Consider the following 19,729-nt stretch of genomic DNA (forward strand, 5'->3'; position numbering starts at 1 on the left):
TCAGGTTTGGGTTCTGGAAGTACTGGCAAGTTCGAATCCAAAACATACGCAATCTTCAATGTAGTAAGAATGAACATCAACTTGTCTTTCCAGCGATTAAAATTTGTTCCATCAAACCTATCTAGTTTGACAAAGTCTTGATTCATCATCTTGAAAGTCGTCATATCAGATTCTGATCCCATTGCGATTATCACCTTAAAATTGTTAAAGAATATTGTGCGGATACAGTAATCTGAAAAATAAATGCGACTTTGAGGCGTGTTGATCACTATCTTTAAGGTGATAATTGCCCCCACTCGAAAGAGTTTGCTACCGGGTTACAAGCAATTCACCTCCAGGATACAACAAAGTCACCAACTGCAGATAGCAATTCTGAAGTTTTTCCTTCAGAGTTTCTCTACAAAATTGTGCAAGTGACTGAAAATATGAGAGAATGGAATGAATGAAATTCGTGGGTCTCATCCCCTATTTATAGAAAATGAAGTGACACCATGTGAAAGATCACAACTCTTAACTTGTGACTTTTCAACTGGCAGTTACTGGTTTAAAGGTCATATTGTTTCACTTAAAGACCAAAGGGGTATGCCTGGTCAAGTGGTTGGACACCTCCCTCCTCCAAGGGAGGTCACTGGTTCGAAACCCACCTTCACCATTTCTGATGAATATATTTTGAAGCATTGCACCCATCCAAATGAGTCTTCAAACGGGCCGGTTCGGCCCATGCATTGTGCCTCTTCCCATGCCAAGCATTGTGTTTGTTTGGCCCAAGCATAGTGTCTCTTCAGCCCATGCGTGACCTCTCTTTGGACCAAGCATTGTGTTTCTTCGGGCCTGGCCCACGCGCCCCTTAGGCTAATTCCATGCCTTGTTAAAATTAAACAAACAAAGTGTAGCTATGGTGGTTTGAACTCATACCCTCTCATTTGAAACAACACACCCTTACCATTGAACCAATGCATCTCTTGGAGATAATGGTTCACTAAAATAAATAATAACCCACATTCAATAAATTCACATATTTAATATCACAATCTATAATAAATATAACATGTACTCATGATATCCTGTTTTCTTGTCATGAGTGCTCATGTCTGCTCTGGAGCTGAATCAAACAACAAAATAGTAACGGGTATAGGAATAATCATTGACCTTAACACCCGTATCGGAAAAGAAGAGAAAGCGGCCATGCAAATTTCAGCTCAAAACTACAACAACAGCTCAAAGACTCACGAAGTATCTCTTTATTTCCCTGATGGTGCCCAGCTTAGAGTGACTTCTGCTGGTAAGTTGTTAATTGTATCTACTACCTAACCGGCCGTTTGCCAATCATCAACATGATACTCAAATTTAAGAACGTTCATGCATCTAGTTAATAAAATACAACAAATTAAAATGAACTTAAATTAATTAATAAGATGGAAACTAATAGAGTATACATATGAGTACAGATTGGCCCAGATTAATTATGAACTAACATATATACTAGCTTTTCTGTAGAACTTTCACCACACGGCTCACAATGGGGAGTGAGCAAAGCCTCTACATGACTAGAAAATATAACTCAATGAACTAACATAGTTGAACCTAAACTGCTAAGCGAAAACTAAAATTCTTGATTTGCTTGAGTATTTTAAAAGTATATGCATGATATAATATATATATATATATATGTATATATATATATATCTCTGTGTGTGTGTGTAAATAGCCAGCTAGCTTGGTTCGTATATCCATATTGTATTCAGGCCGGGTATATAAATTAGTCTATATGATTAAAGGCCACTCATTGATTCTTTATCATCAAATTCGAACTCCAATAATTTGTCATTTTTGCACAATTCAAATGCACAAAAGTCTTGCAGCATATCAACTCCAATGGTTTCTCATGCTCACTTCAATATTAATGGTTTCGTTTGGGGTGGCTAACACCCATAGTAGGTTTTTTTTTTTTTTTGTCAAGCAGTTTTTCAAATTAAAGTTTTCAGTTCATAACCAAAACTTCTATATATTATTTATGTGAGAAACGATTTGTACAGTTTTATTAGGGTGTGCAGTACACTCCATTTGAATAAAAGTTGAGACAAATCAAATCCCATTTTTTAATGGTGTGCTCGCTTTTATTCAAAGAGAAAGATACGAAACCTAACATAGCTTCTCGGATTAACAAGTATTGTAATGTAGGGGTTACAATTCGTGTTTGTATTATGTTATAAGTCATGGACATTTGACTATATATATCATTCCGAACACGACTCGTTAAGCTAAACGAGATAGACTATTTTCAAACTCTAACACAACTCGTTTAAATAATGGATAACAAGACACAATCTATTTTGACCTTTTGAGTAATTAATTAGAAATTAATTAATACAACATCACATATTTCAACCTATTTTATATAAATGGGTTGAACTAACCCACATAACCCATTTGACATAGGCCTCACTTCTTTAAGATGTTTAAGTGTTAGTTTTGTTTGTGTGGTTTCATTCAGGTTTCATTTTACTTGGATTCGATCCTTTGTTTTGTGTGGTTTGGGAGTTTGGTTTGTTTTTTTTTTTTTCTTTTCAGGAGTTAGATACATGGGCTGTGTTTTATTGTTTATGAGTAAATCTCATGTGTCATGTCTGTTACCATGATATCTTCGTCATAAGTGAGGATTTTTTAATAAAATTGGGAGGAGGCCACTCTTAGACATGTGACCCTATCTCTTTCTAAAAAAAAAAACCATTTGACGTAATTAACATAATCTCATATATGTTAAAATCTATACTTATTTGTAGCCATAATATCTCCAAAAATAAAAAAATAAGGCTACATACTAAAAAAAATATCAATATTTTTTCAGATTTTAACCTATAATAAAACTAATATTAAAAACCCACCAAAAACAAAATGAGCATAGGTCTAAAATTATAATATCAATAATAAAAACATAAGCATAATGAAAAATACCAATTTCAACCTAACAATAATAAAATTGTAATTTTGAAACAAAATTTAAATGAGTTGTAACGCCCCGTACCCGAGGATCCGGAGAGTTAACTCATGTCATTTAAAAATCATTTTTCTTCCACATAGTACATACTCTAATTTTTCTCTATCGCACAAAATACTCATATATTTACATCACTTACTCCAGAATAACGATTCTAAGACAAGACAAAGTCTTAATATAAACATCAATCTCCCGACAAATCACAACATCAGAACACAACAAGCTTACTGAATGAAAATTTTCAATACCCATATAAATCTTCTATGCTTAAACCATCATTCTTAACTCTTCTCACCCTTACTCCAAATCCTTGATCCTCAACTGAAACATTCAAATCATCTGAAAAAGATGGTGGAGATAAGGGGTGAGTTATCAACAACTCAGTAAGCAGAGAACATATACTAGCATGTAAACATGAGCATTTTCAGAAAGTTCAATATGCAGAAACAAAACATTTTATTTTTATATGCAGATCTCAGAAAACGTGTTATCAGAAAATCAGAGCGACTTTTCAAACATTTCATACTCAAGTCAACAATTCATATTTGAGGATCCATTTCATATTCAAAAATGCTTTGACATAACATAACTGAACATCTTCATCTTATCATATCATATCATATACCATGTTTAACCCCCCGTGGTAGGGTTGTGCTATCCCCGGTGACCAAACCAGGCAGTATCATGTGGTGAACTTCCCCTTTTTCAATCTCGGAATCCCGAGTGTGCACACATGAAAGAACACGTATAAAGACCACTTTATTTCCAAAGTGGGTGCACTCATATCATATCATGGTGGTACCAACCATATCACGTGAACAGTATCATCATATCAGAACCATATTCAGAACAGATAAGTATGCCAAAGTTTTATCATATCCATATCATATCAAAACACGTGCGAAACATATTCATATAATTTCTATTTGATCAAAAGCAGATCCAAATCATTTCATATCACATGCATAAAAATTTCAATGATATCATATTCGCTCTCTTGCATATTTTAGAAACATGTCAAATATTGCTCATGTCTACACATTTCATGTCAAAAACATTTCTTTTCTCTTTCATACGTATCTCATGAGGGAATGCAAAACATATACTGAAGTTGTTTTTCACTTTTTTTTTTAATACAACATGCACATTTTTACAAACCAACCTCAGTTCATTTCTTTTTATGCAAATCTAGCATAGAAACCCCGCTTACCTAGACGACTTAACTTTTTCAGAATTGTCGTCAAATATGTCGAGTCGACTATAAAGATAATCACGTAATTTCCGTAAGTTTCCAATCAATCATGTATTTCGATATTTAAACCTAAGCTTCTTAAATAACCTGTTTTAAATTCCTCAAAACTTAAAATCTTCATAATCCCAAAATATATCATCACTTCCTAAAATCACCAATATCTGCCACAACCCACATCATACACAAAACACCAATATTTAAACCCGAACAGCCAACAAATCTCATAATCTAAACCAATCATACTAACAACTCCATCACCCATTCCAATCAACCCCGTTACTCCTCGGACTCAGTCCGGCAAAACCAATTAGCAATTAAATATAGTGTAATGTGCATGTGCAAAAATACATTAAATTCACAAGAATTTTTTGAAAAATACTTACAATGCTATATAATAAATTCTGGAGGATCACGGAGGCGCAAAAAGTGGAAAAACAGCTGCGGAACAATGCAAAATACATTGTGGCCGTGGGTCACATATACCCACTTTCCAACGGGTGCAAACGAAGACCCGAAATTGATAGGATAGGGCCTAGAAAGGTCGGTGAAGTTAATGGTGGTAGTGGTTTGCCGTGGGTGGCGGCGCAAGAGTGTTTTTAGGCCAAAAATGCAAAAATCGGAGATGGGCTTGGTTGTGCTTCACCGGTGACGGATCGGAGCCGGGTTTGGGTCCATTGGATTGCTAAGAGGTCGGGGATGAAGTGATAGGAAGATGGTGGCCGGAGGTGGTGCGACGGCGGCGCAGTGGTGCATGGAACGCCGCAGCTTCAATGGGTTCGTGGTGGCTAACGGCGGCACAAGGGAGGCTGAGATTGGAGGGGTGAGGTCGCCGGCCGATGGGGAGCACAATGGGGTGGGCGGTGTCGCGCACGGCGGCTCGACGGCGGCGGGCTGGGGAAGAGACCAACGCACGACGAGAGAGAGAGAGAAGAAGCTCGCGCGCGGGAGATGGCCAGGAGAGAAGAAGAAAAAGGAAAGAAAAGAAAAGAAGAAAAACAAAAGAGGAAAAAGAAAATATAGGGAAAGAAATGAGGTCCAATCTTTATAATTTGGGTTACAAAAATGATCCAACGGAAACGATTTTAAAACAGCAAGTGAAATAAAATAATTCAAATCGAATGATTAAAATGAAAATAAATAATTAAACCCAACAACAAATTAATTTAATTCGAGAAGAAATTTAAACGCATAACAATAATTAATTTAAAGAAAGCACTTCAAAAAATAATTTTCGTAAACTAAAAATTATAAAAATAGCCTAATTAAAAATCTAATAATTTTAAAACAAGGGAATAAATTCTGAATCAATATAAATAATTTCTTCATTAAAATACACTAAAATACAGGGTGTTACATGAGTTATTGCGAGTTGACCCGTAATTGACATGTTTATTAATCGTGTCTTAACCGGTCAACATGTTTTAACCTAAACTAGTCATTTTTATGATGAAATCCAAACTCGCAAATATTGTATCGTGTTTATATTGACTTCATGAGTCATATCATATATTGCGACCCTAATGTAATGTATGTATGCAAACACTGAAAAGGTAGGATATAGCATCTTCTTTTGCATTAATTAACAGAACCCCCTTGCCTTTTCATTTACCGGGCGTTAGCTTAAATATCTAATGAGTAATGCTAGTACTTGTAATTAACACCATCAACATTACATCCACATAGCATTATTGATGTGACAAATTAACATGTTTTGGAGGTTATGATTTGATTATTGAATTTCAATTTTTTTTTTCTTTTATGACTATTGCATATATATATATATAGAATACATGTCTTGTTCATATTAATGTCACATACGTAGGTGTTACGCTAGCCGGCGTGTCATAAATAGCTTTAGTATTCTAACCTCATGAGCAAAGAGAAGTACTTAATGTTAAGATCTAGTGTTAAGATGTACCAATTAAATATCGGAATTTTGGTCGCAGCCGAAGAGATGATTAGAGACCAAAAGGTAAAAGTGATCATTGGCATGCACACATGGCCAGAAGCAGCTCAAGTAGCCGATGTTGGAAGGCTGGCCCTTGTTCCAGTCATTTCCTTTGTAGCACCAGCCATTAACCCGCCTCTAATGCCACTTCTTTGGCCATTCATGATACAAATGGCCAAAAATATTGGTTCTGAACAAATACAATGCATCGCAGATATTGTTCATGCTCACAATTGGCAAAGGGTCATTGCGATTTACGAAGATGAAGGATATGGCAGTAACGCTGGCACGTTAGCACTTCTTTCCGAGGCTCTACAAAATGTTGGCTCGGAGATTGAGTACCGTTTGGTTCTCCCACCATTTTCTTCTGTGCCTGATCCGGAAAGGGTTGTCCAAGAAGAGCTAATTAAGCTACTGAAAACACAAGCTCGTGTCTTTGTCGTCCTTCATTCATCATTAGAGATGGCAACTTATTTGTTCAAAGAAGCTAAGCATATGGGACTTGTCGGGAGAGACTCAGCTTGGATAATCTCAGACGGCATAACAAGTCTGCTGGACTCTGTGAACAACTCCGTTATTTCATCTATGGAGGGCGCAATAGGAATAAAGACTTATTATTCCGAGATTGGCAATTCCGAGTATCGAGATTTTTATGCCCATTTTCGGAAAATATTCAGAGCTGAATATCTAGAGGAAGATAACTTCGACCCTGGAATTTATGCTCTGCGAGCGTACGATAGCATTAGAGTTATTACACAAGCGATAGAGAGAATGGCAACTAACACCAGCAATCCAAAGATATTGTTAGACAATATGTTATCGAGCAATTTCTCTGGTTTAAGTGGACAAATACATTTTGAAGGAGGCCAGCTCTTAGACAGCTCTACACTGAGGATCGTAAATGTGATTGGGAAGAGATACAAGGAAATAGACTTCTGGACACCAGAGTTTGGGTTCTCATTGATCAGCCCTTCTATAGAAAAAGGTGAGGAGAAAAATGGACATGGTAATGTAGATTCTAACTCGGCCAACACTTTGTCCGGTCCAGTAACTTGGCCAGGAAACTTGAAACGGACTCCAACAGGTTGGGACATGCCTACCGATGCAAAGCCACTGAAAATTGCAGTTCCTGGCGGAGCAACGTTTGATAAATTTGTGAAAGTTAAGTATGGAGAGAAGCCAAATCAGAACAAATATGATGGCTTCTGTATCCAAATGTTCTATAAGGTACGAGACCTTTTAGGGTATCATCTTCCTTATGAATTTGAGGCACACAATGGGAGCTACGATGATCTAATTACTGGTGTCTATAACAAGGTAACAACTTTTTCTCTGTCATTTTTCAAGGAGTTGTTTTTGTACTGTAGAAACTTAATACGTACTAAAATTGTTCTCCATATAAACGACGCCTCGTTCTTTTAGAAACCACCATCCACAGCGCTTTCTGATTTACATTTAATATTGTTCAAAACTTCTCTGATATGTCATTTGAAATTAACTCAGAGGGACAAAGAGACCCTTTAGAAGAGCAATTAATCAATGACTAGATACAAAAGAAGCCCCTGAGAAATAAGTTGAATCTTTGAATAGAACTAATCCGACTCGTTTTTGTTATTCTTTTTTACTCGGGTACAATTGTTTGTTCTGATTAAGATCTTATGCTTGTCATGTGGGACGATAATGAAATACAATAAAAGACATACGATGCTGTAATTGGCGACGTCACCATACTTGCCAAGCGACTGCAGTACGTGGATTTTACTTTTCCGTATGCTGACTCGAGTTTGGAAATGATGGTACCGGCAAAACCTGAATGGTCAGCATTGATGTTTACAGTGCCTTTCACCTGGGAATTGTGGCTAGTCACTGGTGCCATCTTGATCTACACAATGCTCGTAGTTTGGTTCCTGGAGCACCAATCCAACCCAGAATTTAGTGGTCCATGGAAGAATCAGATTAGCACTGCCCTATGGTTTACCATCTCCTCTCTGTTCTTTGCTCATAGTATGTATCAATTTCAGTACAGATCCTAAGATAATCTATTAGGCTTTACTTATGAATCGAAGACTCATACCACATGGTTTTATGTTGCAGGGGAAAAAATCGACAGCAACTCCACACGCGTGGTTGTTGTAGCTTGGCTCTTTGTCGTGTTTGTCCTAACATCGAGCTACACTGCTAGCCTGTCTTCAATGCTCACCGTGCAGCAACTTCAACCAACTTTTACAGACATTCAGTGGTTGAAGAAAAACAACCTGAAAGTTGGTTGCAGTGGCAATTCATTTATAAAAGAGTACGTGATGAATGTGCTTAACATCAGTTCAGAGAATATTGTGAATCTCAGCAATGAATACATGTACCTTGAGGAATTCCAATGCAACAATATAGCTGCTGCCTTCCTCGAACTCCCATATGAGAAGGTTTTCCTCAATAATTACTGCAAGGGATACAGTGGCACCATGCCTATCAACAGATACGGTGGATTGGCCTTTGTGAGTAGTTAACTCTTTAAACATTACACTAAAATTAAACCTTATCAATTTTTCAAGACTTCTGAGTTGACCACTCTAAAATGCTTCTTCATGTTTTAGTTTTATGCATCTGAACACTTTTCAGTATGCTTACAAAAAAATAGATTTTTGAGTATAAGATACATTTATCATGCCTACTCATGTGAAAATTCAATCATTTCATGCTTCGCAAAGAAACAATTTAGTTCTGATTTCTATTCAGCCTTTTCCTGCATGCATACATTATTGTTTGGAGTTGTGAGCAGAGCCAATTAAGGTTAATTTTAGACTACTCCCGAAACTTTTTACTTTTTCTTGTTAATTGTCTTTTTCAATTCTTCTCAAAAGGTTGACACCTGTTTCATCTTCTACAAGAAAACCTAATTGTAATTCTTGATCTTCTCTTGCTCCCTCTCTTAGGCCTTCCAGAAAGGGTCGCCAATTGTCAAGGATTTTTCTGAAGCCATTTTGAAGCTATCTGAGAGTGGAGAGTTGAAGTCACTGGAAGATAAATGGCTGACTCCATCACATGAGTGTTCAACCGACTTAACTTCCAACAGACCTAATAGCTTGAGACTCCAGAGCTTTTTGGTTCTTTATCTAATATCGTTCTCCACATCTACCATTTGTCTTCTGCTATCTCTAATTCATTTCCTTGTAAATCATCGGCGATATCAAGATGCTTACGAAGGAAATATTACTCTAGGTGATGAGAGCTTTTGGAAGAAGGTGGTTAGACTCGTAAGGTACTTTCATATCCTTATTAGAGGAAGAGATATTGCGACTCCGACAGACACAGATCATGAGGGCGTTTGGAAGAAGGCGGTTGAACTAAGAAGACAATATCATACCAAGAATGCAGGAAGAGCTCCAATTCTGGCAGGCACATTGAATAGTACTGCAGAAGAAGGGATCACATCGAGTGTAGTAGAAGACGCATCGAATGTGAATTAATCCTCTTCAAGGCAGGAAGTCATTAGCACTTGTGATACTCTTAACGCACCGTTACATGTCGCCAGTCCGTATTATATGCTGGAAGGGCAGAACTCCTTACTAAAATAAGCATTTATTATATATACAGTTATATATATGTTTGTGTGTATGTATCTAATCTAGGTAATTATTTTTGTACAAAACGTTTAATTTGTGTAGAAAGAAATGCACCCTCCGTCTGTTGGTCATGCACGTACATGAGCTTGTAGCATTTCAGCATGCGTGCATGGTTGGCAAGGATCAGTGACTGCTCATGATGACTTCCTCCCTCGAAGAGTCTACCTTCGCATCCAATATGCCTTTCTTTTGTATTATAAATTAATGTTATATTTTATGAAACATATTTTCCCTTTTGTTAACAATTATGTGCAGGCTAATTTTCCGTCCACGCCCTGCCAATAGAAGTCTACGTTGGAAATATTTTTAAAATAATATATATTATATTTATTAGTAATAATATATTTTGAGATTTATTTTGAAAGTTACGAATTATTTTAGAAATAGAAGAATTATGAAAAATTAGAAGCTTATGCTTATATTATTTTGGGTCCATGTACATATTATCAGAAGCCATTCAGTGGCTTACAGGTAATGCGCCTTGAAGTAAACTTTTTTTTTCATTATTTTTTGTTTTGAAGTCCCTTTGCACCACCAGTCTAATTGGGTTCTCCTTTAGCTAGGTGTTGATCAATCTTCAAAACCTTTCAATATATATCCACAGAATGGAGATGTTTCCTTGGCACCAAATCAAAGCCAAAAAATATATGAAAATTCGAACACAAAAAAATAGTACTATATATATGACTTGAATATTTCGTTGTTTTAAGTAGACTTTGCGCGCGCCATGCACTACTTAGCCATTGCAAGACGTGTCTTCCACTGTGATCAGTAGAGTTTGCCAACATGATATCATGCACAAACCAACGTACAACTACAGTCGATCATTGGATTTGGGGTTAATGGAAAGAATGCTTCGATCCTTCGAAAGCACGCACTTTTCATCACGAGCTGTTAATGTTGCTAATCATCGCGATCCCACAAATAACCAGACGAGCCTATATATGCTGCCTATGTTGTCTTTGACATGAAGTCTTAATTTATTCCACACTGCAGGCCGCCCATTTCAACCTCCCGACCGGCCTTGATTTTTTTGTTGCACTTTCCAAAAGTCTTTTGATTCGTATTCTACGTTTCTTTTCTTTTTCTTTTTCTTAAAAAATGATTAACCTTTAGAACATCAACAAGGTCAGATTATATTTTCTGGGATCCTATCTCACACTGTCAAACTACTAATCATATTGGTGTTCTTTTCTAAAGGATTGTATGAGAATTATGCATTTGAAACTAGTATATATCTGTAACGTCCCGTTCTCGAGGATTCGGAGAGTTAACTTATGTTACTTGATAATCAACTTCAAAAATACTAATATATTTCCAAAACTAAGAATATATACTTCCAAAAAGACTCCAAAACAAACGTAAATACTTCAAATTAATAAACCACACATACTTACCTAACAGATCCCCAATACAACAACCCAAAATAAGAATATCAACTTCTCTTCATGTCTCAATTAACAAACTAGAATAAAAATAGAATTGACACAAGTCTCCATAATCCGTCCAAACATATTGAAATCAACCTACTAAATAAATAAAATCCACCAGCAACACTAGTACCACGAGGTACCCAAAAACTATCCACAGCTAATCTTGTCCACAAACTCTAATATTGATCCTCAACTGAACCATCAATGTCGTCTGAAAATATTATGAAGATTAAGGGGTGAGTTATCAACAACTCAGTAAGCAGAAAACATATACTAATATGTAAACATGAGTATTTTCAGAATTCAAAATGTAAAACAAAATGTTTACCTTCAGAATGTAAAAACAGAAATATTTACTTTCAGAATGCAAATATCAAAACATGTTACAAAAATATCAGAGCGAAACTTTCAGAAAAACATTCTCATTTAAAAATCTTTTGGCATATCAAAATCTGAGACCTCATCTTCATCAATCAGAGTATCACATCGGGATAGATATCATGTTTAACCTCCGTGATAGGGTTATAAACCACCATTATAACCTTTGGAAGGGCCGTATCCACTATTATAACTCGTGGTTGGACCGTATACCATGTTTAACCCACGTGGTAAGGTTATAAACCACCATTATAACCCATAGAAGAGCCGTATCCACTATTATAACCCGTGATTGGGCCGTATACCACTATTATTACCCGTGGCTAGGTCGTATCCACTATTATCACCCGTGGTTTGGCCTTATCAGAATAGAATAGAACCATCAAAATCAGACTTTAATCAAAATACCGAATTAGAATCTCATGCCAAGGTTTCAGATGCCACATCATATCAAAACCAAATGCCGAATAGCTTCATATGATTTCACATGTTGGAAATAAACAGAATCAAAACATCTTCATTTATTCACAACAAAAACTTATAGATTTTCATATTCGCTCTTTTTGCATGATCAGAAACAGAATGCACAAATTAGCTCATGTCTACACCAGTCATGACAGAAAATACTTTCTCCTATGCAGCTTTCATGCATATGCAGAACACATATTTAAGGTTGTTTTCTGATTTCTTTTCAAAACACATATGCATATTTTCAAAAGTAACCTCATTTTATTTTATGCAAAGTCTAGCATAGGAACTCTGCTTATCTGGACTTCTTAGCTTTTCAAAAAATTTCTTCAACAATGCCGAACAAATATTAATCGTCACCTATAAAATGATCACGTAGTTCCCGTAAATTTCAATTGAACATGTATTTCAATATTTAAGCCTCAAATAACTTGCCGTATTTGAGGCGGTAATAGTGCTGGGTCCTTTTTGTGTTTAGTTTTTGTAGTAAGAAGTTTTTTGGGTTTATGGTTTTTGGCATAATGATTTATTGATTGTTTACCACGGTATTCCTCCGCCACAATTGAGGATTTTCTTTAATAAAATTTGGGGAGGGGTCACTTTTGGACATGTGGCCCTAACTTAAAAAAAAAAAAAAAAAAAAAAAAACCTAAACTTCTCAAATAACCTATTTCAATTCCTCAAAACCTGAAATTCTCATAACCTCAAAATATATCATCACTTTTTAAAATCATCAACCTCCCTTTAATAACTCCAACTAAACATTAAAAAAAATCTAACTTATTTACTATCAAAGTGCAATTATAAAAAAAAAATCTAATACTAGATAATATAATTACCAAAAATATTTGACTCCAATTACTCATATTTATAACAGTGAAATTTTAGCTTGATAAAAAAAATATCAGGCCAATAAAATTACTAAAATAGTTTATTAAACGTAATAAAATCAAGCCAAATAAAAAAAAAATACACAAGTCTATCAAAATTATGTATGTCTAATTAATCTCAAGCCCCGCCCACTAGAAAAATAGCTCACTAGATTTAAACACCAATAAGTTAAAATTAAGCCCATTAGTATAAGTCTTGTAATCCATTAAAAAGCCTTTCCAAAAAAATTAAAGCATACTTTTAATTAAAAGGGTAGAAAGGTAAAAAAAAAAAATATATATATATATATATATATACACTCTTCCTCTTAATCGACACATCTAGAATATTGTTTCCCTTTTAGTAAACTTTTAACAGGGATAAAAGAAGGCTAAAACGCGCGGTGGTAAGGACTTACCGAAGGGAAACCGAGGCATGCGTGGGGGGTGAGGTGTGACAGGTTGGCTGGAGGAACAATGGTGGTGCAGCAAAAGAGCAGGAGTGTGGCAGAGATGCCGTCGAGCTGGGCTGAGCATGAGAGAGAGAGGGATAGGTGAGCGCGAGAGAGGGCGGGGAGAGAGGAGGGAGTAACCGAGAGAGGTACCGTGAGGGGTTGTTACAGGCTGAGGTGGTATGTGGATGTCCGACGACCCTTTTTCGTGTCGGCGGTGACGGCTTGGAGTGGCTAGTGTTGTGCGGTGCAATGGTTCAGTGGGTGGATCTCTGTTTTGGGTGGCTAAAAATAGGGTTGTTTTGTGGCTGAAGTTTTCCGTGTGTGTGGGTGGCTCTCCCAAGGTGTGGAGGTGGCAAGTTCAAGATGTGGGATTTTTCTGTTTTCAGATAAGCAAAACAAATGTGTTTCCGTTGCTGGTTTTTCAGTGGCTGGCATCGTTTGTGCTTGGTGCAGGGTGACAACAGTTTCGTGTGAGCTGGGTTGGTAAAGAAGATGCAAAGAGGGTTGGCTCCGTGGTGGCTGGGTTGTGGTTCGACAGGGAGGAAAACAGGTGCTCTGATTTGAGCTGCAGGAATCGGGTGATTTCCGGTTGTTTGTAACTCAATTGAAGTGGTAGCCATGGTTCACCGTAGAGGATGGATGCTCAGAGAAATTTGGATGGATGAGAGCGTGAAAAGAGGTTAGCGGCACTTATTCTAAGGTTGAGATTGCTTAACATATATAAGAGCTAGCTATAAGAGGAACAGATAAAACCTAAAGAAGAAGAAGGGAGGGACGTGCATGAAAATAGAAACGGCTTGAAGCCGTGCGACGTGAAGTCTGGACCTGTTTTTCACAGGCCTGGGCTCTTTAGCAAAAAAATTATTTGGCCCACGACTAGATCGGGTCTGGGATTATTGCATGGGATTTTTCCTTAAGTTTTGAGCCTCGACTCAACCAAAAAACAAAAAAAAATACTTATCTCATAAATTTTCCGGGTGAACATTCACTTAATCCATTAAAAAAAAAATTTTTACTAAAATTTTCAAATGATTTTCCATAACTATAAATCGAAAAAAAAAATTTGTAAAACGACTTGACTGGGCATGATAGATTAGCATGGCCTGATAGATTATGTATACGCGCGTAGCGCCCCATTGGGCGGAATCCATCTCAAAATTACAGTACTAGCTGCACAATTCATGATGAATCTTGGCAAATTAATCCCATACATGTATTCAAGTAATTAAGACCATATCCCATACACTTTTTATAAGATATAAACACCGATTCAATTAAGGAAAAAGCTAGTACTCTTCCCTCTAGTTGCTCCCGTTGGGGGCTACCATTTGGATTCTTTTTTTCATTAAGTAAATATATTTTAATAATGTTATAAGTTTTTTTAAAAATATATATGTTTAAAAGTGTTTAAAAAAACATATAAAAAAAAATAAACAACCAAAATGAACTGGGAGCCAGCGGTGGCCGTAGAGCCACCTTCAATTAAGTTAGATATATGATGAATACTAAATATAATGCATGATCTTTCTACAAATAATTAATTGTGGCTCTAAAAATGCCAAAACAAAATACTTGTGGAAAATATCTAACTTGTAAAATAATTATTTCGTTTTGAAAAACTGATGATGAACATAATATATATATATATGTTTGACTATTGAAATTATAGTTTTTTTTTTTTAATGAAAAATTAATATGTTATCAATTGATCTAAATATCTTGTCCTGATGAGATTATAGTTACAAAAGTTTACAACACTTGGAAAGCATATCAGCATTCGCAATTTCGCAGTACTGTTCTCCACCACAAGGGCGTTTTCACCCACGTGGTTTTGAATAAAAAAGTCAAAGAAGTTCCGTGACGTGCCCGCAGTTCTGACTCAAAGACTTTGAGGGTACGTTTGGAATTAAAACTCCTCTCAACTAATCTCAATTCATCATTACAACTTTTTCAAATCACAATACAAAATATAATAAATAATTCAACTTTTTCAAATCTCAAAATAATAATAATAATAATAAATAATATTCTAACAATATTTTATTATCTCAACTCAACTCAACTCAACTCATTTCAACATTCAAACGCAACCCGAAACTTTCATCATGAAAGAAGACATTCATTCAACGGTACTGCATTTCTTTTCTGGCCCAGGTTGAAATGGAAAAGAAAGCTCTTTGCCGGCTTAGTTTGACCGCTGGTTTTTATTTTATTTTATAATTAAAAAAATAATTTTAAATATATTGATGTATTTTTTTATTTTTTAAAATATTAAAATATATTTAAAAAAATTTTAAAAAAAATAAAAAATTATCTGAACGGTATACCAACGGTAGACGCTGTACGACTTAGTAACCTTGTCCAATGAAAAATGCTGCACCAATGGAGCACCACAAAATTACAGATTCATATTTTATTTTATATTCTTATTTAATTATTAAAAAAATATTTTAAAATGAGTATGTAATTTTATTAATATATAAAACAAAATTAAAAAATACTTTTAAAAAATATTAAAAAAAAAAAAAGCCACATTTATCACTCTTCTTACGAATCCTCGAGGAAGGCCCTAGCAGGACCCCCGGTAATTTGGGTGCCAAAATTTTCCAAAATCACCCAAAAAGATAATTTCCAAAATCTAATAAAAATTAATTTTATCCAATAAAATATTATTTTAATAATTTTACCCCAAGTCGAGATTCTTGGTTTCGACCCAGCTAACCGTCCGAATTCCTACTGTGTAAGTCAATTATTGAGGTTTGTAGTTCACACTGAAATGAATGGAAGTTGTAACTTGTAACTGCATGGATTCGCTGGAAGGTTAACGCGTTTCTCCGTACATAGCAGACCAAGCATGTATATATTATATATATATAAGGGAGAAATATCTCCTCTAATTGATTCTTGATTTTTGATCCATTTATTATGTATAAGATTTTTTTATAAGGTTTCTGCTAAACTACCAACGTCCTAAACAAAACCAGACTCCCCACCCAAACCACCAAGGTTTCTGCTAAAATGTCTGTAGTACTGTTCTTTCTTCTTATCTTCTCCATTAATGGAGCTAAAGCCCAAACAAAAGTTACGGGTATCGGTATACTCATTGATTCTAATACCCGTATTGGGAAAGAAGAGAAAGTAGCCATGGAAATTGCAGCTCAAAACTACAACAACCATTCAAACACTCACAAAGTCACTCTTCATGTCCTAGACTCCCTTAGAGTCACTACTTCTGCCGGTAAGTACATCGTCGTCTCTGTTCTCTTTCACCCATTTTGTAAACGTAACGCTACTAACGCTCCAAGATTGAGAGAGTATGATTTTAGATGAGTTAGATAAAATATTAATTTTTAATATTATTATTTTTTTATAATTTGAAAAAAATAAATTGTTTATTATATTTTATGTAAAAATTTAGAAAAATTATAATGATGAGATGAGATGAGTTGAGATTAAAATTAAAAATTAAATAAAATATTATTAAAATATATTTTTTTAATATTATTTTTATTTTAAGATTTAAAAAAATTGAATTGTTTATTTTACTTTATATAATAATTTAAAAAAATTATAATGATCAGAAGAATAAGATGAATTGAGAGGTTTAATGCCATCAAAATCAAAAGGCAAGAATGTTTTTTTTTATTGAAATCTTGCTTTTTTATTAAAAACAAAAGAAAGGAATTCAAGTCCTTTGCCATTAACAAAACCCACAAACTAGTGCAGTAAATTCTCTATGGCTCGTACATTTCAGAATACACCGGGTCTAATTCTACACCAAATAATCAAAAGGAAAGGATGCTTCAGAAAAGAGCTTTGCTATTCAACCTCCACCACACTCCACACTCCATACTTTTTTAAATTTTTTAAATTTTTAATATTTTTTTTAAATTTTTTTTAAGTTTATTCTTTTTAAATTATTTCAAATTTTTTATTCATTATTCATATAATAAATATTTAATAAAAGAAAAAAATAATAAAAATTAAAAATAATGTGGAGTGTGGAGGTTGTGTGAATAGTAGGAGGTTGAGTAGATTTTTTGTTCAGAAAATAATAAGAATTAAGATCTTTCGTATAATAGCACGTCCCTTACTGTTAGACTGAGTTTCTAATATTGATGGGTGGGAGTTAGATTACGAGTCACAAACACTCTGTTCTCGATTACCAGTCTAATCCCAGTACTGTTCTCGATTACCGGCTTATTTTGCTATCTGTAGACTTGTAGTATCTAAATGTTGGTTGCAGCAGAGAAGATGATTAGGAAGAAAAGGATAAAAGTGATGATTGGCATGCACACGTGGCCAGAAGCAGCTCTTGTAGCCGATGTTGCGGGGCAAGCTCGTGTTCCGATCATTTCGTTCGCAGCACCAGCCATCAACCCACCTCTAATGCCACTTCGTTGGCCTTTCTTGATACAAATGGCTAAAAATGGTTCTCAACAGATCAAATGCATTGCAGATATTGTTCGTGCGTACAATTGGCAAAGGGTCATTGCAATTTCTGAAGATGGAGCTTATGGCACTGACTCCGGCATGTTTGCACTTTTGTCCGGTGCTCTACAAACTGTTGGTTCGGAGATGGAGTACCATTCGGTTCTCCCACCAATTTCTTCTGTGTCTGATCCGGAAAGGGTTGTCCAAGAAGAGCTTATTATGCTAAAGAAAAAAAAATCTCGGGTTTTTGTCGTCCTTCATTCATCACTAGAGATGGCAACTTATTTATTCAGAGAAGCTAAGCAGATGGGACTAGTCGGGAGAGACTCGGTTTGGATAATTTCAGACAGCATTATGAATCTGCTGGACTCTATCAACAACTCCGTTATTTCATCAATGGAAGGCGCGTTGGGAATCAAGACCTACGACTCCGAGAAGGTTGGCAATTCTGAGTATCAAGATTTTTATCCCCAGTTCCGGAAAATATTCAGAACCGAATATCTAGAGGAAGATAACTCCGGCCCTGGAATCTATGCTCTACGAGCATATGATAGCATTAGGCTTGTCACAAAAGCGATAGAGAGAATGGCTAATAACACAAGAAGTAGTCCTAAGATATTGTTAGACAATATGTTATCAAGCAATTTCTCTGGTCTAAGTGGTAGAATACATTTTAAAGCAGGGCAACTCTCTGAAAGTCCTGTATTTCGGATTGTAAGCGTGGTTGGGAAGAGATACAAAGAAATAGACCTCTGGACACCAGATTTCGGCTTCTCAATGAGCCCTTTTGTTGATAAATGTGAAGCTAAAATTTTCCATGGTAGCTTGTTTTTTACGGCAAAGTCTTTGTTCATTCCAGAAAGGAATCAAACAGGTTGGGAAATGCCTACTGATTCAAAGCCATTGAAAATCGGAGTTCCAGGTGGAAGCCCGTTTAAGACATTTGTGAAGGTGAAGTACGGGGAAAAACCGAATCAAAACGAATATGATGGCTTTTGCATTCATGTTTTCAACAAGGCGCGAGGCCTGTTAGAATATCATCTACCTTATGAATTTGAGACACGCAGGGGCACCACCTACAATGATCTGATTCATCTTGTCCATAATAAGGTAACAACTTTTTTCCCGCCATTTATTATGGAGAAGACCTTTCTTAGTGATCGTTTCTGGTGCCTGATAGAATTAGAGTCTATAACCTAACATTAAAATAAAAGGCTGTCCATTAAGCACATCATTAAAGAGCTCTCATAGATAAAATTAGAATCCAGCAGATTTACTGTAAATTAAATTGATTTGGTACCGTTCCGATGTTTATACAACATTAAGTTCTCTTTCTCAAGTAATGTTAGATGTCATTCACCACGAGTTCAGTCTTCCAGAGAGACAGTGAATCAATGATTAGGAACAACAAAGCCCCTAGGAAAAGCAGTGAATCTTTGACTTGAACTAATCTGACTAGCTTGTACTATTAACTTTTTTTGTTCTCATTTACTGGGGTACAAGTATTTGTTCTGGCTTCTGATAAGGATTTTATGCATGTCATCCGGGTTGGATACCATAAAAGACTTATGATGGTGTCGTTGGCGACTTCACCATACTATCCGACAGACTGCAGTACGTTGATTTTACTGTTCCATATACTGAGTCAAGTTTGGTACTGATAGTTCCAGAAAAATCCGAGAGCTTCGAATTTATGTTTATAGAGCCTTTCACTTGGGGATTGTGGGTCGTCACTGGTGCCATTTTGATGTACACAATGTTCACAGTTTGGTTCCTGGAGCACCAATCCAACCCAGAATTTAGTGGCCCATGGAAGAATCAGATCAGTACTGCACTTTGGTTTACCTTGTCCTCTCTATTCTTTGCTCATAGTA

At 35.7% G+C, this 19,729-nt stretch overlaps 2 protein-coding genes across 4 annotated transcripts in view; both read left to right on the top strand.

Annotated features, from left to right (window-relative positions):
* Nucleotides 1-1,170: 1,170 nt before the first annotated feature.
* Nucleotides 1,171-9,662, top strand: LOC108979149 (glutamate receptor 2.9-like). The gene is made up of 5 exons (XM_035689285.1): nucleotides 1,171-1,282; nucleotides 6,197-7,515; nucleotides 7,896-8,202; nucleotides 8,293-8,690; nucleotides 9,129-9,662. Exons 1-5 carry the CDS (start codon nucleotides 1,186-1,188, stop codon nucleotides 9,660-9,662), a joined length of 2,655 nt encoding a protein of 884 aa, XP_035545178.1. The 5' UTR covers nucleotides 1,171-1,185.
* Nucleotides 9,663-16,415: 6,753 nt separating this feature from the next.
* LOC109021235 (glutamate receptor 2.9-like) overlaps nucleotides 16,416-19,729 on the top strand; it is a 58,015-nt gene continuing 54,701 nt past the window's right edge. The window contains exons 1-3 of one of the 3 annotated variants that reach the window (XM_019003830.2): nucleotides 16,416-16,659; nucleotides 17,668-18,965; nucleotides 19,420-19,726. In XM_019003830.2, coding sequence (XP_018859375.1) covers nucleotides 16,440-16,659; nucleotides 17,668-18,965; nucleotides 19,420-19,726 — 1,825 coding nt within the window. In that variant the 5' untranslated portion in view covers nucleotides 16,416-16,439. The remainder of the gene's footprint in view (nucleotides 16,660-17,667; nucleotides 18,966-19,419; nucleotides 19,727-19,729) is intronic. The other 2 variants (XM_035689703.1, XM_035689704.1) reach the window with 2 other exon arrangements.

The sequence above is a fragment of the Juglans regia genome, chromosome 4, assembly GCF_001411555.2.
Source record: "Juglans regia cultivar Chandler chromosome 4, Walnut 2.0, whole genome shotgun sequence".
In the NCBI taxonomy this organism is placed as follows: Eukaryota; Viridiplantae; Streptophyta; class Magnoliopsida; order Fagales; family Juglandaceae; genus Juglans; species Juglans regia.